Raw genomic sequence first — 27,844 nt, forward strand, 5'->3', positions numbered from 1 at the left:
GAGTGAGTGAGTGAGTGAGTGAGTGAGTGAGGTAATGGGAAAGAAAGAGAAAAATAAAGAGGGACAGAGATAAATAAAGTTTAGAGAGCGAGATAAAGAGAAAGGTGGAAAAAGAGTTGACATGGGAAGAGAGAATGTGTGAGCGAGGACACTCACTGTCACCTATGCTAACCCATTTAGAGAAGGAGAGACCAGGGGTGGTGGTGGCTCCATTTCGGAGATGGAGTGAAATAAGACAAAAGTTATAGACGTGACCTTGGCCACTTCAATGAGAAGAAAGCTTTACACCATTAACCCCTCTGCAGCCCCTAGGTACTCCCTGCTGACATGTTAATGCGCTGTACTGGCATCAGTGAAATATGCCTCTCCACACCCCTGTGGACCCCTAGACTGAGACGAAAGAACAGGCCCCAGGCCAGTTGTCAACCACCCCCTCGACACAGTGGTATGGAGAGAGAATGAAAAGTGTGAAGGTACTATCTATCGTAAATGGACACACACACTGAAGTACATACAAACATATACTCATGTGAACACACCCAAGCACACACTCACAGATGTATGCAGAAACACAGGCACAGACACACATTCCCTTCCCCTCCACACACAGCTTCAAGAATGTTAGGGCTTTTATGAGCTTCAGCCACGGTAAGGGGCCTCCCTCAGACACGGCCATATATCCAGCCATAGGCAGAGGGGCCTTTGACATTTTAAGGGGAGGCATTGGGCCCTGATACAATCAGGTGTTGCCTTGCTCTTCCCAACTCTCCCAGTCTCTCTCTATGTTCCTACGTTTCCTCTGATTTTCTCCACACATAACAGAAAGCTGCACCCATAACCTTAGCCAAGGTGCCTGCATCTGATATGCAGAACTCGGTTGACACAGTTATTATTATATTTAGTTAATAAGGTTGCTAAAAACGATCTCCACGAGCGCGTTCCGGAGACACGTTCGGCTCAGGAGGATATCCGCTAAACCCCCCTGATCCGGGGTCTGTTAATTGGTGGTGAGGTTGTTGTCACGCATCGGACTAATTAGCCCAGCATAGGTTATTAAGCCGTTAATGGATTGAATGTGATCCCTCTACAACCAAACCGACAAGGGCTTTTGCAGCTCCTCCACTGCTGCAGCTCCTAGTGAAGGGTTGGGATTCCTAACATTTCAACCGACATTCCAATGCCTTGTCTTGAATGGTGATATGGGATATGTTGATGATTTTGCTTGTGCCATATAAGTAGAGCATATAGATCAGTACAAAACCACTAGATAATACAAGAGTTAGACTTCATATCCCAAAAAGGGAAAAGTCGAGTCCAGAACACCCCTCCACATCCAACCCCTAACAAGCCCTATCCCTAACCCCTATCAAATGACCACTGTGGGAGTTTGCTGCCACTGGACCCCTACTGTACCTCAGGGGGCTGGCCTCAGTGAACCTCACAACATAGCTCACACTGACCAGGAGGGGAAAGCAAGTGAATGTCAGCAAAGGTCCCTGGCCAGGACTGAACACCTGCATGATTTGTCCCATAAATATCTTGTGCATTCCATAACAAATCATGGTCTTACTTCTTGAAAGTTCATGGCTGCACATATCCTTCTGGTATAAGCTAGGCTAAGAGGTTCTGATATAGCTCTCCCATCCTCAAGTTCTTAGGGGTCGACAGCTTAGTTTAGTTCATTTAGATCTGTCCCAGACAACGAGGCAATTTTCACACTCACAGGCATCAAAAAGACAAACGTGGATTGTTCAACCTTTTCTCATCTGTAACATCTTACGTACTAATGTTCTAACATTGATCATCCATTTTGACGTACCCACCAAAACACTACCCTTTACTCTGTAAGAGGAGTGATTATGTGACGGTAAAGCACATCCATTCAAGACAATGACCAAATCCAAGCATCCCAAAGGCCCAATCTATTAATTGCACAGTCACTCTAGTGATGTCACGCATTGTTACAGGGTGCATTGGTATATAAAGGAGTGATCCGCTTTAGCATATGCCAGCATGCTAAACGTTGTGCCAAGCGTAAGCCGGGGATACGCAAAACAGCTGGCAATGTGTTCGGCTCACCGGCTGATCCCGGCATCAAAGCCATGCTAGACTGTGTGAAACCTGGCCGTTTGTGTTCTCTTAATGGGAGCATCCAGCTTAAATCAGGCTTTATATTCCTTCTTTGGTGGACAAATATGCCAAACCTGAGGTAAAAATCTGTGGGAATTCCGTTCCATTTTGGTTTGAATTAGGTGGGTATTGTAAACGGGGGAAAAATAGATTTGTAGTCTTTCTTCGGTGGACAAATATGCCGAAGAACTTTGGAAATTGGTCCGAACTTTGTGTGGTACTGTGGATGGCCAAATTACAGCAATCCATAGCCAGGCTAATAGTGTAAAATAATGGACTAGCAGAGGCTTTCTACTAGATAATAGGGCCAGTACTGCCATAGTACTGGCCCTGCGATAGTCGTTAGTACCGTGGCAAGGAAACAAAACATGAAGTAGGTTAACTTCTTTAGGAAAACAGACTAATGTTGGAAACGAACAACATTATGTTGTCATCCAGAGTCACATTTATTTATTTTCCAATCTATAGCACACATATTTTACATGCAGCAGGTTTTTAAAGGACCAAAGGGTTTAGTGTGCTTTGTGTTACATTTTCTACCATGAAAAATATATTGCTATGCTGGTATCTTCACAGCCCTACTAGACAAACAAGCATTCCCAGCATAAATGGTGAGTGCCCACAGTGTCTTATGGAGTAATTACATGGTAATTACAAAGTGACGATAAGAACGAGAAGCACAGACAGTTTGTAGAGTACCGTATTTCTACCAGAGAAAATGATTACTACTGATTATTCATCTAGCATAGCAAAAGCCCCGGTAGCACAAATCATCTCGGATGGCCACGATAACATTGTGTTTAATTACGTTTCCACGGTCTTGTGATCAGATTGCGTGCGACTAAACCACAGGTTTGTAATTAGACACCGTTGATGAGGAGGGTTTAAATCAAATCAAATATAATTGTATTTGTCACATGCACTGAATTCAACAGGTTGAATACAACTTTACAGTGGAATTCTTACTCGTGAGCCCTGTCGCAACAATGCAGAGTTAAAAAGTAAGAAAAGATTAGCAAAAAATGTATACAAATGTAATAGTAACACAATTAAATAACAATAACGAGGCTATATACAAGGAGTACCGGTACCAAGTCAATGTGCGGGGGGGTACAAGGTAGCTGAGGTAATTGAGGTAATATGTATATGTACACTAGGTAGGGGTAAAAGTGACTAGGCAGTCAGGATAGATAATAAACAGAGTAGCACCAGCGTATGTGAAGAGTGTGAAAGTGTGTCTGTGTGTGTGTTGGAGTATCAGTGAGGTATGTGTGAGTGTGAGGGTAGAGTCCAGTGAGTGTGCATAGAGCCAGTGCAAAAAAAAAGGGTGTCAATTAAAATCGCCCGGTTAGCCATTTGATTACCTGTTCAGCAGTCTTATGGCTTGGGGTAGAAGCTGTTCAGCAGTCTTATGGCTTGGGGTAGAAGCTGTTCAGCAGTCTTATGGCTTGGGGTAGAAGCTGTTCAGCAGTCTTATGGCTTGGGGGTAGAAGCTGTTCAGCAGTCTTATGGCTTGGGGGTAGAAGCTGTTCAGCAGTCTTATGGCTTGGGGGTAGAAGCTGTTCAGCAGTCTTATGGCTTGGGGTAGAAGCTGTTCAGCAGTCTTATGGCTTGGGGTAGAAGCTGTTCAGCAGTCTTATGGCTTGGGGTAGAAGCTGTTCAGCAGTCTTATGGCTTGGGGTAGAAGCTGTTCAGCAGTCTTATGGCTTGGGGGTAGAAGCTGTTCAGCAGTCTTATGGCTTGGGGGTAAGCTGTTCAGCAGTCTTATGGCTTGGGGGTAGAAGCTGTTCAGCAGTCTTATGGCTTGGGGTAGAAGCTGTTCAGCAGTCTTATGGCTTGGGGGTAGAAGCTGTTCAGCAGTCTTATGGCTTGGGGTAGAAGCTGTTCAGCAGTCTTATGGCTTGGGGGTAGAAGCTGTTCAGCAGTCTTGTGGCTTGGGGTAGAAGCTGTTCAGCAGTCTTATGGCTTGGGGTAGAAGCTGTTCAGCAGTCTTATGGCTTGGGGTAGAAGCTGTTCAGCAGTCTTATGGCTTGGGGTAGAAGCTGTTCAGCAGTCTTATGGCTTGGGGTAGAAGCTGTTCAGCAGTCTTATGGCTTGGGGTAGAAGCTGTTCAGCAGTCTTATGGCTTGGGGTAGAAGCTGTTCAGCAGTCTTATGGCTTGGGGTAGAAGCTGTTCAGCAGTCTTATGGCTTGGGGTAGAAGCTGTTCAGCAGTCTTATGGCTTGGGGGTAGAAGCTGTTCAGCAGTCTTATGGCTTGGGGGTAAGCTGTTCAGCAGTCTTATGGCTTGGGGTAGAAGCTGTTCAGCAGTCTTATGGCTTGGGGTAGAAGCTGTTCAGCAGTCTTATGGCTTGGGGGTAGAAGCTGTTCAGCAGTCTTATGGCTTGGGGTAGAAGCTGTTCAGCAGTCTTATGGCTTGGGGGTAGAAGCTGTTCAGCAGTCTTATGGCTTGGGGTAGAAGCTGTTCAGCAGTCTTATGGCTTGGGGTAGAAGCTGTTCAGGAGTCGTTCTGTCCCAGACTTTCTGCTCTGGTCCCTTTTGCCATGCGGTAGCAAAAAGAATGACTTGGCTGGAGTCCATTTTTAGGGCCTTCCTCTGACACGCACAGTGATGTACCGGACGTACCACACTACTATTTTATCAAATGGTGCTGGAGGCAAAAGCAGCCATTTTACAGGCTCCTGAAAAGTTGTGATATTTGGTATATTTTTGGGCGCTGATCGTTTTTTGTAATAATTACAATGTCAGTAGTTTCATTCTCCCTTATTTAATGTAATACTGGGGAAATATGTTATTGTGTAATACGTGTGTGTGTGTGTGTGTGTGTGTGTGTGTGTGTGTGTGTGTGTGTGTGTGTGTGTGTGTGTGTGTGTGTGTGTGTGTGTGTGTGTGTGTGTGTGTGTGTGTGTGTGTGTGTGTGTGTGTGTGTGTGTGTGTGTGTGTGTGTGTGTGTGTGTGTGTGTGTGTGTGTGTGTGTGTGTGTGTGTGTGTGTGCGTGCGTGCGTGCGTGTGCCCATGTGTCTGTGTGTGTGTGTGTTGCATGCAGAAGTACAATGACAACATGAGGGTATGACTATGAGTTTAGTAGGGGGTGGAATGGACGCAATTTAAATCAAATTACCATGCTGGCAAATTAAGCAGTGGGATTTAATTTGAACTGTTGTAAAAATGCTAATTTCAGCACAACCTGAAAGCTCATATGCAAATACAACCCTATTTCACAATAATTCATATTAGGTGAGGCATGCATAAAACACACCATGAACAACTACCTGGCATCAGGGGAATGCATTATCATTAGCCCTTAGTCTGGCTAGGAGGTGCTACTCAGTGTGCTCACATGAGCCTCTGTGTGTGTGTGTTCCTGTGTGTGTGTGTGTGTGTGTGCATTCCTATGTGTGTGTACGTGCCTGCCAGTAGTCCTGTAAATGTGTGGCTCTATGGATGAATACATATCCCAGAGTGCATCGAGGTAATGACCATTGACATAAACATTCCACGAAAATATGTATCATATTATTCCATCCAATATTCTAGAATCTATTCACACACTGACACTGACAGCCATCTGAATGACACAAAGACGTGGTCGAGCTTGAGCCCTTTGATAACGCCTGAGATGACTGCCTCTTTCACATCAAATAATGACACTATGGGAAAGCCTGTTCCTCACAGTGTACTGAGTAATTATATTGCACATTATGTTCGCTGCAGAGCCGTGCACAATTTGACCTCTGCATGGAAACCCGCTAGCCTGCCCCCTGATTCGAGTTGAGCCCTCAGAACCGCTGCATGAAGACACGCTAGTCTGCCTCCTGAAATCCTCTCTCTCTCTCTCTCTCTCTCTCTCTCTCTCTCTCTCTCTCTCTCTCTCTCTCTCTCTCTCTCTCTCTCTCTCTCTCTCTCTCTCTCTCTCTCTCTCTCTCTCTCTCTCTCTCTCTCTCTCTCTCTCTCTCTCTCTCTCGAGTGTCTGCATAGGTGCACTATAAAGGGAATGTGGTGCTATTTGGGTCGCAAGCCTGTGTGTGTGAAGGAGAGCAAGAGAGACAGAGAAGTTTGGGCACATAAACAGAGTGTTTACAGAGATCCGGGGGAGCCTGTCGATAGTTATTTGAGGCGTTAAAAGAGGAGCATTCACTCCACTGGGATACGACACGCCATCAGTAGAGATAATCAATTCAACCAGCATTAGGCCCCAGGGTGACTTAAGTTGCCTCCCAATTGGCTCCCTATTTCCTATATAGTGTTGTCCACAACCTTTGACCAGGGCCCCTTAGAGGGATGGGTTTAAGAGGTATTTAAAGCAGCATGTATCAATGATCAATAATGATCAATGGATGGTCAACGCCAGCGAGTTTAAGAGCACAATGGGAAAAATGGCAGAGGGCAAACAAACAAGCATGAAGGCAAAACCATTAGAGACCTCTATCAACCTCTAGGACTTACTGTGTTTTGTCCGGTGCTGTTCGGTACTGTTTGGTAGCTCTTTGCATTTAATGTCGCTAATGAATTGCTGAGCTGTTTAGTCTCCTCAAACCAGTAGCTCTGTCCCAAATAGGACACCGTTCACTACATTATGTACTTCTTGCCTTATGGGCCATGGCCAAAATAAGGTGCCATTTCGGACACAAACCATGTCTAATCTTCATCCTACTAGACATTGTTTAACCAGGCACAGAATAATTGCTTGCCGCCACCACTGCTTCTCACTTTCTCTCTCTTGCAGGCTCACCAGGGACAATTATTATTGCCCTGGTATACCCTCCTTCAATAGTCCTGAACCCAATTTGCCACACAAATTAACCATGCAGGAGAGAGAGAGAGAGAGAGAGAGAGAGAGAGAGAGAGAGAGAGAGAGAGAGAGAGAGAGAGAGAGAGAGAGAGAGAGAGAGAGAGAGAGAGGTTCTGGAGGTAAAACAACAGAAAAACCACAAACATAATCACAGTCCTATGCCAACAAAGGGCCCTTTCTATCCATGCTTAGTATCCACATATTAACCAAACAATGCATTGCCATATTGCATTCGCCCGTGTTAACATCGTTAGCGCCAAAACCCTTCCTACGTGTGTGCGTGTCCTGTCCGGGGACATTTGTTACTCTTTTTTTCCCAGCCTTTGCGGGAGAGGTTAGTGCAGTCAGCCGGGCATGGACACACAGGACTGGCTCCAAGGATGGTGCCATCTGTTGAGCAGGCAGAGTCAGCCATTTTCGCCTTCTCGCGTGTCTCATATCCTCCGCCATATCCCTTAGCATGCGGGGCTAACACACCCCAGTTGGGCTAACGCACTGCACTGACGGAGGCATGCAGCTTCCCTTCTTTCTCTAGGGGGTTTTAGAGGGTTAAAGTGAGGCGGTGGGTGGTGGGGTTATTCCGTTGTTATTTTGGCCTTTCCTCTCACGGCTAGAGCAGTATTGGGGAGAACCCTGGAGCTGAGCTGAGCAGCTGAAGTGTTTATGCAGATGCAGTGGCACACTAGAGAGGGAAAATACAGGGACACAGTCGCTTGTCTGGGGCTAACGCACAGGCACAAAAAGGGACAGAAAGAAGGGACGTGGGAGGAAAGGATAGAGGGAGAAGGAATATCCGCAACACAACAAAGAATAAAATACATACTTAAGCTGAGTATTAAAGCTGGATAAAGCTGAGAGAATAATAGAGCTGGATCCCTTAGAAAATATGTACTACTTCAAGATGGTTTGGCTCTACTTGGCTCTCTGTGCACTCACACCTCAGCTGGCAACACTGGCCTGTCATACAATCCCCGATCCCCAACCCCCTGTCTCCTGCGTTACTCAGTCATTGCTAGACAGCTGTCGCCTCCCCTCGCGGTAAATTTGTTTTGGCTTGGAAGTGATGAACCAGCACAGCTGTCCAAAGGGCTATAAGAGCAGCTGTTATCACGCAGACCGTAACAGGGAGAGAAGGGAAGGTGGGGGGTAGAGTTAAGGGGGTTGGATGGCCAAGTGCACTTGTGGTTGTCTCATCGGTAACATCTGTGCTCAAATTCACCCCTGGAATGTCCACTGGTGACTCAAGATTGGATGTCTGGTAGTTGGCTTTCCTTTACTTTATTTGATTTTGTATGACACATTTGTCACCTCAACTATGTGTACATGGCAACATCCACCATTTGGAGTTCATGCCTTGTTGCATGGTCTATTCTATTTCCAAAAGATTGATAGTTGTGATCAGTAGAAAGCACATCAAAAGCTGCTATGATTATGATGGCAAAGTCAATAAAAACCAGAATCCTTGAGACACAAAGTTCTCACCTGAAGTGAAACTTTTCCATTCATCTTTCTCCCACAGTGACATGCCATGAGAGGGAGTACGGAGCATGGGACAGATTGCAGGGAACGTTTCTCAACCACAAAGTTTCAAGTCTCGCCCATCAATTTAACTTTTGCTGTTCCCTCGTCTCTGACCTTGGGTGAACGCTCCGTCTTCCAAAGATATTCGAGCTGACGAGTGAGATTCCCGCGGTGTGACGGGTGTGATAAAACTTTGATTCACATGCACCTGCTTCCTGGAACTTAGTGATTCATGGGAAGTAGTGTTAACCAGGGAAAATGGAGTGAGAGAAACTCAACGGAGTCTGAAACTACTGTCACACTGCTGTCACACCTCAATGGAGTCTGAAACTACTGTCACACTGCTGTCACACCTCAATGGAGTCTGAAACTACTGTCACACTGCTGTCACACCTCAATGCTCAGATTTGAACTCCTAACATCATGTAATTCCAATTCAACGTATTTTCGTGGTGGAAATGTCATGTTTACAGTGCCTTCAGAAAGTATTCCTACCCCTTGACTAATTCCACATTTTGTTGTGTTACAGCCTGAATTCAAAATAGATTCAATAAATAATCATCTCACCCATCTACACACAATACCCCATAATAACAAAGTGAAAAACGTGTTTTTAGCTATTTTTGTACATTTATTGAAAAAGAAATACAGGAAAAATTGCACTTAAATAAGTATTCATACCCCTGAGTCAATACTTGTAGAAGCGCCTTTGGAAGCGATTGCGGCTGTGAGTCTTTCTGGGTAAGTCTCTAAGAACTTTTAAGAACAAACTTGTGCAACGTTTGCCATTATTCTTTTCAATATTCTTCAAGCTCTGTCAAATTGCTTGTTGATTATCGTTAGACAACCATTTTCAGGTCTTGTACAAATTTTGAAAAACATAATTCCATTTTGACATTTTGAGATATCGTGTGTAGGCCAATTACCAACAATCTAAATTTGATCAATTTTAGAGTCAGGTTGTAACACAAGAAAATGTGGAAAAAGTCAACGGGTGTGAATACTTTCTGAAGGCACTGTATATCGACGGTTGTTCTTTGGGTCCCAGATATCGATAGTTATCCCCATATTGGATTAGAATGTAGGGGCATGGATATGGCCTTGTACTCATCGTAGAGAGAGGGAGATAGAGGGAGAATGCATGGAAGTGTGTGTGAGTTGGTGTGTGTAATAACACTTGACACTTAGATATCATACGACCACTTATAAGAGACATCTTTCTTCCCTACAAGGGCGCAAACAGAGGACAAAGAGTGGACAAGAGAAGAAGTGACACTTACTTTCGGCGTTGGCGAGGAGGAGGAGAAGACCCAGGACGAGCAGCACGGGTCTGGCTATGTGCATCATGGGACAGCTTGGCACCAGCATGCTTTGGCAGCCTCAGTGGTCTGATTTCTCAGATGCAGGATATTCACAGCCTGTGGGGGGAGGGGAGAAAGAGAGAGAGAGAGAGATGAAATAAAGCGGTTTGGCTTCATGTACTTTATCTATCTAGTGCAGATTTGTGACATACCCACACAGACTCAGTAGGTTTTGACAGCTAAAGAGGAGAGAGGGTAATATGCTCGCAGGCTATATTCTGGCACTTCACAACATACATTAGTGCTCGCACATACACACACACGCACGTACACGGATGGAAGGAGACACATGCTCTAATCAAATATACTGTGTGTAATAAGAACATTTCTGAACTATTCACATACATTCAACATGCTAGCAGCAGAATGCTAACCTGTTTAGCCTGCTATGGGTGACTAACTCAAACTGTCCCCAGAGAACCATACAGTTAGCCATTCAACTCACGGACATTTGGGTAATTTAGCAGACACATTTAGCAGAGCAACTTACAGTAGTGTTAGGAACGAATTCATCACACTTTTTCTCATGCTCAACCAACTGAGCCACACGAGACACAGCACCTAACCTCTGCTCTCGTTCTTTAGTGAGTTTATGGTGAGACGGTTAAGAGAAGCCAGTAATAGATTGGTGGATTTCTCTCCAGACAAGTGCGATCCACTGACTATGGAGTGATAAATTGCCACTATTGCTCTTAGTACCCTTAAAACCATTCAGCTCATATTTATGGCCTGTCTTACACCACTTAGCCAAAGCTTTAATAGCTTCAAGTGTCTCCAAATAGATTAGGACCAACAAAAAAAAGAGGGCAACGCATCTATACATTTTGATGGAGTAAGCTACAGTAGCATTAGCACATGCTAGCAACGCCTCCTTTATCAAGAGCTGCTTGGAGTACACATACAATCTATGACAGAGTACACTCTTAGAAAAAAAGGTGCTATCAGGAATCTAAAATGATTCTAGAGCTGTCGCCATAGGAGAACCCATTTTGGTTCCAGGTAAAAACCCTTTTGGTGCCAGGTGAAACTCTTTTGGGTTCCATGTAGAACCTTTTGTGGTAAGGGTTTTACATGGAACCCGAAAGAGTTCCACCTGGCACCAAAAGGGTTTTTACCTGGAACCAAAATGGGTTCTTTAAAGGGTTCTCCTATTAGGAGTTCTACCTGGAGTTCTACCAAAAGAGTTCTACCTGGAACAAAAAAGTGTTATCCTATGGGGACAGCTGAATAACACTTTTGGAACACTTTTTTCAAAACGTGTAGGCTAGGCTCAGCTCATGTTTGCCACCCCTTCCTTTATCAAGAGCCACTATGTGGATGGGGAAAATCGATGTGACAAAGCATGATAGCATTAGCAAGTAACCCACTCGATTCCACATCATCCATTCGCTAAAGCCAGGTCTTGATCCCTGGTGACCAATATGTTGTGGTATCTGAGATGTAAAACACTTTTCCAGGCATTGTAAAGACCTGATAATCGATGTAGATCTGAGCCTAAAATGGTTACCTGGAATGCACCCAAATTGACTAGGTTAACTTGTCGGAGGTAAACTGAAACTGGGAGTCGTCAGATGGACACATCATTTGACCTCTGACCTCTTTTACAGTTTGACATTTAGCGGGTTAGCACCGAAGGCTAATTGACGGATAGCATGAACCATTTGCACATTAGCCACACCACAGGCCTAGATATGGCACTGTTCACCCACACAAAAGCATTACAGGAATCACAGAATCCCTTTACCATTGGGGCTTGTTCACCCGGCTATTTATCTGATGATTTATAAACAAATAAAACATCTAGAAAACCCAAAGCTCAATCAGTGGGGTAGACGATGACAAAGTACCTCATTTCCCTGCTACCCATCTCCCCGTCCTTTCTCTCCCCCTGCGGGAGAACTTTTATTCCTTTGACTGTAAATGGCAGAAAAGACAGGGAGATAGTGCACCTGTCACATTCGATTTGTATCATGGGGAGATAGACAGGACTACCTGTCTCAGAGCGCTGTGAGGCCGGTGGGGTCCGAGGTACGCGTGGCAAACTGAATCAATTTGAGGCAATCTCAACCAACCAACCAACCAACACACACACACACACACACACACACACACACACACACACACACACACACACACACACACACACACACACACACACACACACACACACACACACACATGGCTCACGTGCACATACACACACACACACACACACACACACACACACACACACACACACACACACACACAGACGAGCACACATAAACAGATTTTCCGCATGACTAGAGTATTTATAGTGTATTTCATTCCATTACACTGTGTAAGGACAGGGTTATCACTGAAAGTCTAATCCATAGTAAGCAACGGCATTACACAAAGCTCTTCTATTCAAGGTCACTGACGTCTTCTCTTACTTCTGCCTTGCATGCATGTGCAGTAGCCATCCTTCCGTAGTCGGGGTTGATAGCCTTTGAGTTAATTAATGTCCTGTGAACTTCCACAATGACATAACATTAGGAGTCCTCACTATACACAGTACTCAGCAGCTCTCCCTTGCTCCCTCCACCGCCCTCCACATGCTGATACAGAGAAACAAAGCCATCTGCATGTTTTGTAAGCACCAACCATGGGAGAGGAAGGCTGTGCCATCCATGTGAACACAAGCACCCCTAATGTGAACAAAGTAGCTGACAAAATTGGACAATGGCTACTCTGATATCATATGTGGACCTTTGTTCCAGCATTAAGGTCTTGTCACAGAATACAGTCAAAGGGAGTAGGCAGGGTAGGCAAGGTGCACTTAGTCACCCTCTGAACAGCATGTCTGTAGCGAGAATGGTGCAGCGTGTTGGCAGTGTGTATGATAGTACCTGCATGCATGTGTGTATGTGGGTACGTTCATGTGTGGTTGTGTTTCCTACAGGGTTGAGCTCTAACTAACAACTACAGCAGCATCGCTGGCGTTACCCAACGCACACTGCTACCTCAGATATTACCTCTGACCTTCGACACAAAAGCTTTTGTTCCCTAATATGGCCGCTGTGTTACATGTGTCAGTTCAATTTCACACATACAGAGATGCTGATGCTTCCCTTGAACATTTATTGCTGGGAAAAAAAGGAAGAGAAAAAATATTGTCCTTTCTTTCCAAGCCTCTCAGCGGTATTATTGTTACTATTCAGTGGTTTTCCATTCAAAGTGCCGAGTTGTGATAGGATCATGCATTATTAAACAAAAGGCCGACAACATGCACAATGTTAATTAGAAAAAGGGGAAGATATTGCCAGGCAGTGTCGGAGGAGAGAAAGAAAGAGAGAGAGAGAGAGAGAGAGAGAGAGAGAGAGAGAGAGAGAGAGAGAGAGAGAGAGAGAGAGAGAGAGAGAGAGAGAGAGAGAGAGAGAGAGAGAGAGAGAGAGGGTTGGTGAGTTATCGTTTGTTCTCCACTGATTCTTATCACTCCCTGAGAGGTTGATAGAGGAGGGAAACAATGAAGAGAGGGATTCTCTATAGCCTGTTTTGTGTCTTCTACTATTGCATGTGGGAGTTCTATGTTTCAAAGAAGGACTAACCATTTAGATTCCAAGCTTTTTGATACTGCTGTGTGAACTACCAAACAGTGTTTGATTTAAATAAACTTTTTCTCATTGTTGTTCAAATGTCTTGAGATGGGTGTTGATCGTCAAACAGAAGCTAACAGGAATCCCTTGTCATCTATTTCAATGTAAGTAACCATCATGCTGGGGTGGTCATGACCCTGAAGGCATGCTGTTATAGTACCTAATACCATCTGTGATGGGACATTCTTTGTTAGCGTGCTATCATAGCCTGCTAGTATATCCACAATATAACACAAATTGATGGGAAACAAATGCTAACATCAGAATCTTATGGATGCAACTGTTTTTAATAAGTTTGGTCTGGGATAAAAAAAAAAAAACAATACCCATAACCAACCTTCATAACAAACTCATCTTTCGTGAGCCTTGCCTCAGTTTTGCTTCAAATAAGTCCATTGGGCTCTTTATGTTTGTGAATAACATGCAATGCCTTGCCCATCTTATAAAATGGATTGCATGGAAACTGTTGTCGTTCTCCCCAAAAAATGCCCACAAAAATACCCGGCACGACTATTAAGTCAACCCCTTCCTTAATTGTGTCCACACACGCAAAGACAGAACTGCCACAAGGAATTGGTGCAAGACAAATACCGTTTTTGCCTTTCATGAACTGTTCCCTTCCCTCGTTTGGTCAGGGGTAAACAATACAGTCATTACATAGTCCAAAATCATAAATGAAACATGGCAGGTTCCTTAAACGTTTTACTCCAACAACGTAAGGCTTTATCTCAGTTGTTTTGAACAGTATCTTCCAGATGCCACACAAGAGGTAAGAGTCAAGAGCTCAAGGACTCTATCCGGCTTAATTAAGACAGAACCGCTGTACCGCTCGCCCACCGATTTCAACCGCAAGGTCAAATGGCATCTCTACAGACGGCATAGGGCATCGTGTACCCATCCCTCACCCTCCACGTCTACCCGTCTCAACCATGGTTCCACAGTGGAGAAATATTACATTAATAGAGTTCAAAGAAGTTTGCATGAAGCGGCATTTACACCCACTCAAGATTCCCTCAGGGTTATTGCTATGTGTCACATGATTGGAGTTATAGAATGTATCCCGTTGGAACGCTCAACAGAGGCATAAGTCCCCCTAGCAACCGTCCGCCCCCCCTGTCAAAAAGGGTGCGGGCTAAGTCAGAGTGGCAGCCCATGAGCTCGGGATGCTGGCTGCACCTATTACGCATGACACATGCAGTAGTCTTTTATCTTACCTCTTTCCGCTCATCTCTCTCTCTCTCTCTCTCTCTCTCTCTCTCTCTCTCTCTCTCTCTCTCTCTCTCTCTCTCTCTCTCTCTCTCTCTCTCTCTCTCTCTCTCTCTCTCTCTCTCTCTCTCTCAAAAAAGCCTCCTTCTTTCCATCTTCTTCCATGACCTGCTTCAATTCTCTCTCCCCCTCTCTTTCACAATCATTCTTCTGCCCTTCTCTCTCTCTTTTCTCTCTCTCTCACTCGCTCATACCTCCTGTCACCATCCTTTTCTCTCTTTCCTTCCCTCCATACATCTCTCTCTCTCTCACAAAGGGGCGGTTTGATTTAAGACTAGCGTCAGGACCGTTTCTCACGCATCGCCACCAGATCAGTAGGCATGTGTAATAACATTCCTCAAGCTAAGCTAAGCTATGCCCTCAAGTGCAGCATCCACATGAAAGCTTTTGACACCGGCAGCTTAAAGGAGTTTATTTGTGGAACTTATTTACTTTTCCCCAACCTCCTCCCGACCTCAGAACAAACAAGTCTCTGACTGTCATATGTGATGTTTTCAGAGATGCTCGTCCCACCCGAGTTCCTCTGTTGTCTCCCTGTTTATTAGAACATTGCCGGTGTCTGTTTATGTCAAGGCTTACAAGCTAGCAAGCTAACATTCTCTCTATCATCCCACCCTTTGTTGTTATGAGTGACGGGTTCTGATGACATTTCTTGCGCCAATTGGGTTTAAAAGCACCTGCTGTGGCTGGAACAAGGAAGTGACAGTATCTTGTCCCCGGGTGTGGGTATAGGAAATGCCAAAGCCATTTCACCTCTGCAGTCTCGCTTTTGTTCAGGATTTTGAACTTTGAGAAGCCTCAAGGGAGATTTGCTTGTTTACCTAATCACCAAAGGTCAATGATAATTAGGTGCATATATCTTTTTAAGGGTTGCTTTGTTACTGTCAAGTTGCTATCTGTGACTAGATCTTAGCAGGACGAGTTTAACTGAATTCAACAGTTTTAACAAGCTGGTGTTTTATAGCTGCAAGAAAAACTAACAATGGCACAGAGGCCAAGTTCATATATTTTCAGTTTACTATAGTGATACTATGTGAATTCAGCCCACCTATCATGTCCTTATCCAAAAAGTTATCTCATCAATATTAGACCTACCGTGTCCTTGTCCAAATAGTTCTCATCAATACTAGGCCAACCATGTCCTTGTCCAAATAGTTCTTATCAATACTAGGCCAACCATGTCCTTGTCCAAATAATTATCATCAATACTAGACCTACCATGTCCTTGTCCAAATAGTTCTCATCAATACTAGGCCAACCATGTCCTTGTCCAAATAGTTCTCATCAATACTAGACCTACCATGCCCTTGTCCAAATAGTTCTCATCAATACTAGGCCAACCATGTCCTTGTCCAAATAGGCATCTTATCAATACTAGACCTACCATGTCCTTGTCCAAATAGTTCTCATCAATACTAGACCTACATGCCCTTGTCCAAATAGTTCTCATCAATACTAGGCCAACCATGTCCTTGTCCAAATAGGCATCTTATCAATACTAGACCTACCATGTCCTTGTCCAAATAGTTCTCATCAATACTAGGCCAACCATGTCCTTGTCCAAATAGTTCTCATCAATACTAGACCTACCATGCCCTTGTCCAAATAGTTCTCATTAATACTAGGCCAACCATGTCCTTGTCCAAATAGGCATCTTATCAATACTAGACCTACCATGTCCTTGTCCAAATAGTTCTCTCATCAATACTAGACCTACCATGCCCTTGTCCAAATAGTTCTCATTAATACTAGGCCAACCATGTCCTTGTCCAAATAGGCATCTTATCAATACTAGACCTACCATGTCCTTGTCCAAATAGTTCTCTCATCAATACTAGACCTACCATGTCCTTGTCCAAATAGTTCTCTCATCAATACTAGACCTACCATGTCCTTGTCCAAATAGTTCTCTCATCAATACTAGACCTACCATGTCCTTGTCCAAATAGTTCTCTCATCAATACTAGACCTACCATGTCCTTGTCCAAATAGGCATCTTATCAATACTAGACCTACCATGTCCTTGTCCAAATAGGCATCTTATCAATACTAGACCTACCATGTCCTTGTCCAAATAATTATCATCAATACTAGACCTACCATGTCTTTGTCCAAATAGGCATCTTATCAATACTAGACCTACCATGTCCTTGTCCAAATAATTATCATCAATACTAGACCTACCATGTCCTTGTCCAAATAGTTCTCTCATCAATACTAGACCTACCATGTCCTTGTCCAAATAATTATCATCAATACTAGACCTACTATGTCCTTGTCCAAATAGCAATCTCACCAAACTAGCTAGCACTGTCTCCCTCTCACACTTCCTCTATATTTTAACCTGTCCCTCTTTTCTTCTCTTATTTCTCTCACTTTCTTTCTCTCTCTTACCCACATGATATCTCCTCTACCTCTTTTTACCCTTCCCTCTCCCTCTCTCCCCCGCCCTCCTCTACTCCTCTATCTCAGTCTTAGAGCAGCTGTTCAGATGGATGGTCCCCCAGTACACGACCCTGACCAACAGACTGGTGAGTGATTATCCCAGTGCCCTGTTGGGCTGCTCCGCTGCACACTGGCATACAGAGTCAAACACACACACACACACACACACACACACACACACACGTCATACACACGCACACCCATGCGAGAACACACACAAAGAGGCCATGTGCACGTGGAAACACACGCATGTGCACACACACGTGCACACACACAAGGTTACACAAAACTGGTAATCTTCAGGGACACAAGGGTGGTGAATAGCATCATCACAACACACAACTGTCTGTTTTTCAATTGACCTTGATGACATTGGCCAACACATGGTTAAATCAATCCCATAGAACACTTTAATGCCTTTTCTATGGGACAATGATAAAAGCATGGCATACATAAGCTCTTGCGAGCCGATTGTCAATAGCTTGCGACTTCCCTTCTGCAATCTATTGAAATCTTTATTTTACCTCTTCTTAGGGTTCCCCCATGCACTCAAGGAGCCGTGTGTTTGTTTGCTCTTGTGGTGAGGCCGATTTGGAAGTGCATAGTGTTTTGTGCTCGCGTCGCCGCCGTCGATTGAAGGACTCTTCTGTATGAGCGCCGTGTTTCACAGGGAAAGAAACTCATTACCGTACAAATGTGCAGCATCTCAAGAACCCATTGTGTGTGTTTGTGTGTCTGTGTGAGAAAGAGAGAGAGAGAGAGAGAGAGAGAGAGAGAGAGAGAGAGAGAGAGAGAGAGAGAGAGAGAGAGAGAGAGAGAGAGAGAGAGAGAGAGAGAGAGAAAACGGTAGATTTAACAGCCGCCAACCTGAAATCGCCAGGATTATATGTATGCCGCATGAACAGGGGAGGGCCAAATCATGTTACATATTATGAACCAGAAAACAGGGGAGATGGAGGTAGAGGGAGAAATATAAAGATGTGGCTGAGGAGAGGACAGATCAGGCAGAGAGAGTGAGGTGGGAAAAGAAAGAAAGAGAGAGACAGAGAGAGGGAGGGAGGAGGATGAGAACAGAACAAGGGTAGAGAGGGGATGATAGAACTGGGCACACTATAGCAGTCTGGACGGGTCGCTTCCCAGAGTGGTGTAGACGTTCCTTGGTCTCATGTATCACGTAAGTCAGTAGCATTGATCCAGGGCATCAGTGTGCTACGCACATACCGGTTGAGGCACTAGCTCTGATCCATGGCGTTATGTTAACCACTATTGCTTGTGCAGCTAGCGAGTACACGACTGACTTGCCAAGTAAAATAAATTATTTTTTAAATACACATCAGCTAGGCTAGCTAACTGGTACACTCTAACTAGCTAGTACCTACACACTAGCTACAACACTAGCTCTAATACACACTAGCTAACTACCTAGCACACACTAGCTAGTACCTACACTACATTCCAAAAGTATTTGGACAACCCTTCAAATTAGTGGATTCGGCTATTTCAGCCCACCTGTTGCGGACAGGTCTATAAAATTGAGCACACAGCCACGCAATCTCCAAAGACAAACATTGGCAGTAGAATGGCCCGTTCTGAAGAGCTCAGTGACTTTCAACGTGGCACTGTCATAGGATGCCACCTTTCCAACAAGTCAGTTTGTCAAATTTCTGCCCTGTTAGAGCTGCGCAGTCAACTGTAAGTGCTGTTATTGGGAAGTGGAAACGACTAGGATCAACAACGGCTCAGCCGCAAAGTGGTAGGCAACACTAACTCACAAAATGGGGCCGCCGAGTGCTGAAGTGCGTAAAAATCGCCTGTCCTCGGTTGCAACACTCACTACCGAGTTCCAAACTGCGTATGGAAACAATGTCCGCACAAGAACTGTTCATCTGGAGCTTCATGAAATGGGTTTCCATGGCCAAGCAGCCGCAGAAGCGAGGTCCATACAGAAAAATGGTTTGTCAAGATCAGTGTTGAAGAACTTGACTAACCTGCATAGAGCCCTAACCTTAACCCCATCAAATACCTTTGGGATGAACTGGAACGCCGACAGCGAGCCAGGCCTAATCGCGCAAAATCAGTGCCCGACCTCACTAATGCTCGTGGCTGAATGGAAGCAAAAGCCTTTCCAGAAGAGTGGAGGCTGTTATAGAACAAAAGGGGAGGAACAACAACTAATGCCCATGATTTTTGAATGAAATGCTTGACGAGCATCTCATACTTTTGGTCATGTAGTGCATCTTATAATCCTATATGTAATTTCACCCCCTGTGCTGTTGGTGGCGGTAATGCACCATGCTCTCTGACACAATTTTGACATCCTGTCTGAGCTTGTATGTCTCACAACATCTGTGGCGTGAGAAGCTATCTGCTGCAACCAGACCCGATTGGACAAATGAGCCATGGTCAGAGTATGAGAACGTGATCCTCTGTTCACACACAGCGCCTCTGCACCATACACTCCTGGCATCTTGACATCTACCCAACCACCCAGCCACGGTCTGTGGGAGGATGAATAATATCACTTCCGAGAGAGGAGAGAGGAAATAGAAGAGAAGAGAAGGGAGAAAGTGGGAAAGAGAGAATATAGAGGGAGAGAGGATGGAGAGGGAGATAGAGAGTGAAAGGAAGGGATAGAGAGAGAGAGAGAGGGAGGGAGGGAGGGAGGGAGGGAGGGAGCTAGGGAGGGATAGAGAATGGAGAGAGAGACACACAAAGAGTGAGAGGGAGGAGAGAAAGGGAGGAAGGCCTAGAGGTAGAGAGACCACTCCCACCCCCTGCCCTTGCACTCATGCAGTTTTATGGAAAACCCAGAAGCCATGAGAGTGGGTGTGCTTCTCTGAATAGACAAAACAGCATTCCTCTGTGACTAGCGTGGCATTCTGGCAGAAACCAACAGAGCCCGTTCTTACAGAAAAACCACTGCAATTACATACTTCATAAACTAGACCCTAATGCACAATGCCGTTTTCATAGCTTCACAACAATCACTCCTTATCTCCCAATACAACCAGTTCACTCTGAATATCAAGGTATTTTGCCACAGTGACATCTTTGCAGCTTTCGTGCCAAGCAGGCTTTTTTTTTTAGAAACGCACAAGTTAAGCAAACACAGATCATGTAAAAAAATAAATAATAATTAAAAGGCCACTTAAGGCGTACACACTACGCTCAAAGGGCAATGATGTAATTCAAATGCCTAGAAGCTCTCATTCACTAAATGCTCATTTGCTGTGATGTACCCTGAGCTAAATGTAACGGTACATTATATGTGCGTGACTTATTGCACTATGGTAGGGAGGGTGTATCCGTCCACCCATATCCACTCCATTAGCTTAGCACAAATGTGTTCCATAATATACCGGTAGTGGCATGGCTAATATTTCTACCTCCCATAAGTACACGTGATAGGTTTTTATCTCATCTTGATGTTGTACCGGCAGCACTTTGCCTGATTAAATGCTGTGTGTGTTTTGCACATTCTTTACCAATAAGGTTGTTTCATGCCCAACTCCCAAGAGACTAGAAACAAATGGTTATTGGTCTATGAAAAACAGCACAAGTCTGCAACTGACACAATAGCCAGGATGCATTAGCAAAACACGAGCTTATCAGAGCCTGTTATGTGAAAATACAGCGCTGCCAAAATGGCTGCTGACTGGACATCAAATGTTATCCCAGATATTGGATGACTTTGCTGAATAAGCAGCAAAGCAATGAAGCAGTGTTGCTCTTTTCGCTCGCTTACTTTTAGGATAATAGGGTTGAAACCAGTTTCAATATTTTGCTGGACCCATTTGTTTAGAAACATAGGCTTTGATATGCGTTTTCCAGAGTAATTTCACTGAAAACACAATATTTCTGTATGATTTTGGACCTCATTTGGACAAACGTTAGCTACGCTAAGCTACAGTTCCCACAGACCGTGGGAACAAAATGTGCTTCCTAACTTACGGGCCTACAAACATTAAGATCGAACACCGGCAGGAGAGAACCATTTTTAACAGGGCAAAAACAATTAATTTGTGTTGACGTGACATTATTACAATTAACCCCTCCTCCTATAGCTCCTCCCACCAGCCGCCACTGTAATGTACATATCTACACTTTAAATAATTTTAGATGTGGTTGTACCCATGCCAGTTGAGTGTTTGCTTTTGAAACAAGATAAGCACAACCAATCTTCATCTTGTGAGTTATATTTGGAAAACCAGCACATTTGAAAGGAACGTTTGATAAGTGCCTCTTCCTACACCGGCATTTCTCCATTTACCAAGGGAACGCTGGCTGTTTGCTTATTTTCTTCTCACTTGAACATAGATTGTGAGGTAGCAGTGTATATTCAATATGCTAATGTAAACATTTGATTAACTTCCTCAAAAGAGCTACAACCAGAGAAATTATGCCAATTTTCTCACAGGCGCATATTCTTTTACCCGGTCCTATAAACTGTACAAACCCTCTCTCAGACACTCTAACACTCAGACACACACACACACACACTCACACTCACACACACACACACACACACACACACACACACACACACACACACACACACACACTCAGACACACACACACACACACACACACACACACACACACACACACACACACACACACACACACACACACACACCCACACACACACACACACACACACACACACACACACACACACACACACACACACACACACACACTCAGACACACACACTCAGACACACACACACACACACACACACACACACACACACACACACACACACACACACACACACACACACACACACACACACACACACACACACACACACACACACACACACACACACACACACACACACACACATACAGGTCTGATAGTTCATCATCCCAACTGCCATAGCCTCCTTTCCAAGAGTTTAGGTTTCCATTAACTGACTGTCTACGCCTTATCATTATTATGGCCGCCTGTGCCAAAGAGAGCATCTGAGGCTCCCATTGGTGGAACCCAGCCCCACTCTACCTGCCCATGTGGTATCTGAATTGAGATCGGACCTAGGAGCAGGGGATATAACTACTACATTATTACATATTGAAAGTCTCAATTAGGATCTTTAAATAAGAGTCGCTGCCAGTGAGATTCTGCCACTGACGTACTACAGGGAAAAGGTGTGTGTGTGTGTGTGTGTGTGTGTGTGTGTGTGTGTGTGTGTGTGTGTGTGTGTGTGTGTGTGTGTGTGTGTGTGTGTGTGTGTGTGTGTGTGTGTGTGTGTGTGTGTGTGTGTGTGTGTGTGTGTGTGTGTGTGTGTGTGTGTGTAGCCACTGATTTGCAGAGGCTGCCTTGTTTCATTGTGACAATAGGCCTGAAGCGTTTGTTTACAGTACATTGCCGTCGTTCAGCAGATGCTATTTTTCAGGGCAACTAACAAGGTCACCCATGTACAGTGCAGTAGGCCTCCAATATTGAGAGTCCATTGCTGTAGTAGGGACCCATGAGGGCTGTAATTACCGCTTCACGTATGACCTTTTCTGTGATGGACTGTTATGTTCATGGAGGTAACTACTGTGTGATGTGTCTGTTCAATCATCTATTATCATCCACATGCGAAGTTCACTTATGACAAAACAAACATTCCAACAAGGTTACTCCACAATTCACAACTTTGCACACAAACTGTTGTTTTAGTTGGCAGAACTCGAGCTAACACTGACATTAATGAGCTATACATTCTCTTGTTCAATATTGCAGCCCAGCGTTGTGATGTATAGCCTTTTAACTTCTCCTTTTGTTTCGTGTGAGGGGAGGCATTGTTGTGTTTGACGTGCCTCCGCGATCAACCCCTGCTATTTAGTCGGTGGAAATTAGCCGAGAAAAGGTGCACTTCTGTTAATGTCATGCAAATTCTGGTCTTCTTGTGTGATAGAAATGCTGCTTCTTTCCCCAGTCTGCAATACAGTTAGTCATAGACAGCATAGACAGCATACTGCGTGGAGTGTTAGTCATACTGTACGTTGGAAGCTAGGCGCAGTCCAAACATTTTCCCTCTGCCGTTGAAACCGCATATGCACATAATTTCACAGCATCCCTGACAACACCTTCAAACCCTGGCAAAAGACAGCTAGCAAGCTAATGATGCTAACATTTTCAGACTTCGAAGTGTCAGCCACAGCCATTTGCAGAGCCGCAAGGCACTACGGGCAACGCATTTTGTTATTTTCAGTGCCAGTCAAAAGTTTGGGCGCACCTACTCATTCAAGGGTTTTTCTTTATTTGGACTATTTTCTACAATCTAGACTAATAGTGAACACATCAAAACTATGAAATAACACACATCGAACCATGTAGTAACTGAAAAAGTGCTAAACAAAACCAAATGTACTTTAGATTTTAGATTCTTCAAAGTAGCCACCCTTTGCCTGGATGACAGCTTTGCACACTCTTAGCATCCAAAATGTTAAGGGTGGAATTCATTTTTCAGGATCCTCCCTCAGTCCACACCAGTACAACGGTAAGATTCTCAAACATAAAGAACACCCAAAGCAGAAGTTCATTGCTAACCATCAGTCTACCTCGTGTTTTTGGCCTCCATCTTCACACTCTTCTTTCAAAGGAACTACAAACAACAGTTGATAACAACTGGCAGTTAAGACGGTGGATACAGGTAGACCTAGAACTTGCACACATGCAGAGACCTCTGTGAGGATGCCTGGGTAAGGAGAGGGACAGTGAGAGAATGATTGATCCCCTGATCTTTCCCCTGTAGCAGAGTATCATTGGGGGAGAATAAACAGTCTGCAGTTTGCTGATGAACAATTTTCGACCTGATTTTCGTCTTTCTCTCTCTATTCTTCATCTCACTCTGGGATTGTCAGAAAAGGGAGATCTCAGGAGGACATTGGGGGCATTGGCCAGTCGCTGGCAGTTAGCCTGCGTGTGATTGAGGTGTCACTAAATGGCTTGCGGCAGCATTGGGAAAGCTAACTGGAGGCTATTGAAATGGATTGGGACCGCTAGCAGCTGGTAACTGCTACTACGGCTAAACTGTCCCTCCTCCAGGGGAAGAATAAACATTCAAAGATGGGGACTGGTGTTAAGAAGATGCCAAGGTGCTCAGGGGCAAAGTGGCACTGACTTCACAAGTCTTGGATGATGTCCTTGCACCCTATTGGTCACGACAAAGAAGAATCTATTAGGTTTTTAGTGAGGAGGAGGTCGAGAAACAAACAAAAGCAAACAACCAAGTCTTCTGTGCAGTGTGTGCTCCTTTGAGAACTTCACAGTTGAGATGTGAAAACTGGGAACAGGACCTAATATAGCGCAGGGTGTATGTGAACCGTGAGGACTTGATAGTTACATAGCCAAGCACAAACTCAACAAGCCTTTGCCCTTTAAGGTTTCGAAATGTGGTGTGTGTTGACGAAAAAGCAGTTCAAAAATGAAGTCAGCAGCCATAACAGTTCAACAAATCAGATATCCCTCTTGGGTATATTTGACCTTCTGAGTCAGTCAAATATGTTCCGAACTGAACACAAAAGCATCAGAAAATGCCTTCTTTTGTCAAAGTACCATTCTTTTCACCTGCAAGCAGTCTAATCAGACATCTGACCTTAAAATATCAGAAACGAAGCATCCCGATGGCGCCTGTAGATCAACCGACAACCGTACAGCGACAATGTGTCTGGAACATTCACCTCTGCCTCATTTCTCCTATTAGCTCTCACTTCTTCACACAAGGTGTTTCAAGTTCATCTCCTCACCTCAAAGGTGGTCCTCTTGACACACGGCGATGGATACCTGACTGGCGCAGTCAACAAAACATTTAGTCTGTTTGTTTCGGGGGGAGCCGTCCTTATTCTAATCTCTCGCTTCAAACTTTGTCGGCTAACTTTTTCAACTTTGTTGTCCTTACAATGGGCTTGGCAAGGGGACAAAAAGCTTCAAAGGGTTGAAATGTATTCAAGCACATAAATGGCAGATTGGCAAAGAGTACACAAGAAAGCAGGCTGCATAATCTCTGAGCGGGGGAAGAACAGACCTCGTTGCGAGAGTGTGTGTGTGTGAGCATGTGTGTGTGTACACTCTCTTCCAGCATTCAATCTCAAGTGCTTGCTACTGATGTGATTGCTGATTAGAACATAAGCCCCTCCAATCCATTGCTTTGAATGCTTGACTAAGACAGAGATTGTTCTGTTATGGCCATGCCATAAGACTGTGGGCTTTACCTAGTAACTGCCTGTAATTGGCCAGAGGCTTTGACATTTACTTTTGTGTGTAACAGGCAATTACCAGGATAGGATTGTTATTCTTTATTCATTCATTTCGGCAAATTTCTCTAGTCTTTGCACTGCACAACCCCTTTATCCATGACCAATCCCTCCACTTATTTTACACACACACACACACACACACACACACACACACACACACACACACACACACACACACACACACACACACACACACACACACACACACACACACACACACACACACACACACACACACACACACTAACATATTAATATAGAGACACATACACACGCAAGCACAAAACAAGGGCCATTCAACCACCTAGATAAACACACACACACAGAAGCACAGACACAAACACACACAGCCAACCACTTTGTCATGCCTCTCCTACTACATTAATGAATTACTAGGGAAAAGTGGGTATAACCTGAATAATCAATGCTGTGGAACAGCATCAGAATCAGACTGTGTGTCGGGTCAGAGGGGGGATGGAGGGAGGGGGAGAGAGCGAGAGAGAGAGAGAGAGAGAGAGAGAGAGTGTGAAGAGAGAGAGGGGGAGTGAAAGAAAGAAATGGAGAGAGAGAGAGAAATAAGGGGAGAGAGACACAGAAGCACAGATGGCCAGAAAAACATGTCAATTTGTCCACAGTATCATATGCACCATTAGTATGCCGGCCAAGTAATCAGTGAGTGTGTGTGTGTGCACACTGATGTTGATGCTGCAACAGAACATTTCTCTGATGTCATTTTGAGTTGATAACCTAACAATCATTTTTCTCTATCTGTAATCATTAAATGCCATCACAACCAAAGGCTCCTCTCTGACTGCACATTTTCAAAGCAGTGAAAATACTGTTAATTCAATTCAACCCATGTCCTTTTTAAGCAATCGTCAAATTTCAATCACAATCATATACATTACAACTGGCAAGCTGTCATACCATTTTGAATGTCAAGTGAAATCCATAACATAATGATATATCCATAATATACATCAACTGCATGTTTCTGTTAGATTTCGTCCAATAGCGAACACCCTTCATTCCTGAACTGTGCACTCATTCCCTAATCCCTACACACTTAAAAGCATTGAATTGGTTTAGGCATGGTTAAGTTTCCATATACTGTACAGTACCAGTCATTTCCTTTCAAATGGATGGATTCTTTAGTTTATTTGTATCCTGCGTAGTGAATGATTACTGTGAGTATTAAAGGAGTGATGAAACTGTGTGTACGCTAGTTTTTAAAGGTTGACCTAATCAGTAAAGAGGAAATTGCCTCGGATCAGAGAGCATGGTCAGGTCCAGAAGATGGACGAGGTGTGATTCTGACATCTGGCTAAACAAAGAGAGGAGCATGGACATTCCACAGAGGAAAGGAGGGAAACTCATTGGGGTCATCAAATGTATGGCTGGGAAGGTGACGACTGAAGGGAGGGAAGAGAATAGGACGTGTTGTGAGCTTTCTAAATGTACGCACACAGCTGACGGCATCCTTGGTATTAAACACTTGACATTTCTCTTGAGCTTTTGGTCTCAATTCCTTTTTGCAAAGAGGTTGCAATAGCAGTTTGCTTTTTAACAAAATGCATGAAGGGAAGCGAACAAGTGCACAATTCAGGATAAAAGAGAGAATATTGGTACATAGCCCTGACTCACGGGAACCCTAAGCCATAAAGAACCTCCAGTCCTCCTCAGACTCTTCAGAGACTGGGTGTCTAACCCTGTGTGACTGCCAAACCTCGGTGTACAAAAGCCAATCTGACTATGGCCAAAGGCATGATCAAGCCCAATCTCACCCTTTTGGACTCTCTATCGCTCATCTACACTGGGGACATCCATCTTGATTTCTGCTGAGTGCCAAAAAGAGACAAAGGGAGGGAGGAGGGGGATAGAGGGAGACGGGTACCCAGATAAGCATGAGGAGACGAGAGGATCTTCTGAGCTTGGCCCCAGAGTGAGAGTGAGAAGAACATCGTCTTTATTTAATTAAAGGGAGGGGAGATAGCGCTGTTAGATGAACGCAGGCACACACACACACACACACACACACACACACACACACACACACACACACACACACACACACACACACACACACACACACACACACACACACACACACACACACACACACACACACACACACACACACACACACAACCCTCTCCCCTTCCCCCATACACACACTCGCAGGCGCCAGGACCGAGCACCATAACAGCCCAATGAAATACATTCCGATTAGGAAGGTGTCACATTACTCCTCGGCCCGGATGATAAATACGAGGTTAGCGCCGCCATTAATCTTCTAGACATCCACTGCTGGATGGGGTGACACTGTAATATAATGCAAACAGCTCATATCACTGGGAGGTCAATATAGTCTGGTCTGAGGGGTTCAAAAGGGCTGAGGAGTTAGGTTTTGGTGTCATTGCTGAAAAGAGACTAACATGCTGCTCAGTAGGATTATATCTTGTT

General features: G+C 44.4%; 1 protein-coding gene across 14 annotated transcripts in view; it reads right to left on the bottom strand.

Annotated features, from left to right (window-relative positions):
• LOC118391984 (receptor-type tyrosine-protein phosphatase delta-like) overlaps positions 1 to 27,844 on the bottom strand; it is a 377,633-nt gene that overhangs the window by 146,004 nt on the left and 203,785 nt on the right. For all 14 annotated transcript variants that reach the window (XM_052459507.1, XM_052459505.1, XM_052459506.1 and 11 more), the window contains one exon: positions 9,723 to 9,860. In XM_052459507.1, the coding sequence (XP_052315467.1) occupies positions 9,723 to 9,810 (88 nt within the window). In that variant the 5' untranslated portion in view covers positions 9,811 to 9,860. The remainder of the gene's footprint in view (positions 1 to 9,722; positions 9,861 to 27,844) is intronic.

The sequence above is a fragment of the Oncorhynchus keta genome, chromosome 13, assembly GCF_023373465.1.
Source record: "Oncorhynchus keta strain PuntledgeMale-10-30-2019 chromosome 13, Oket_V2, whole genome shotgun sequence".
In the NCBI taxonomy this organism is placed as follows: domain Eukaryota; kingdom Metazoa; phylum Chordata; class Actinopteri; order Salmoniformes; family Salmonidae; genus Oncorhynchus; species Oncorhynchus keta.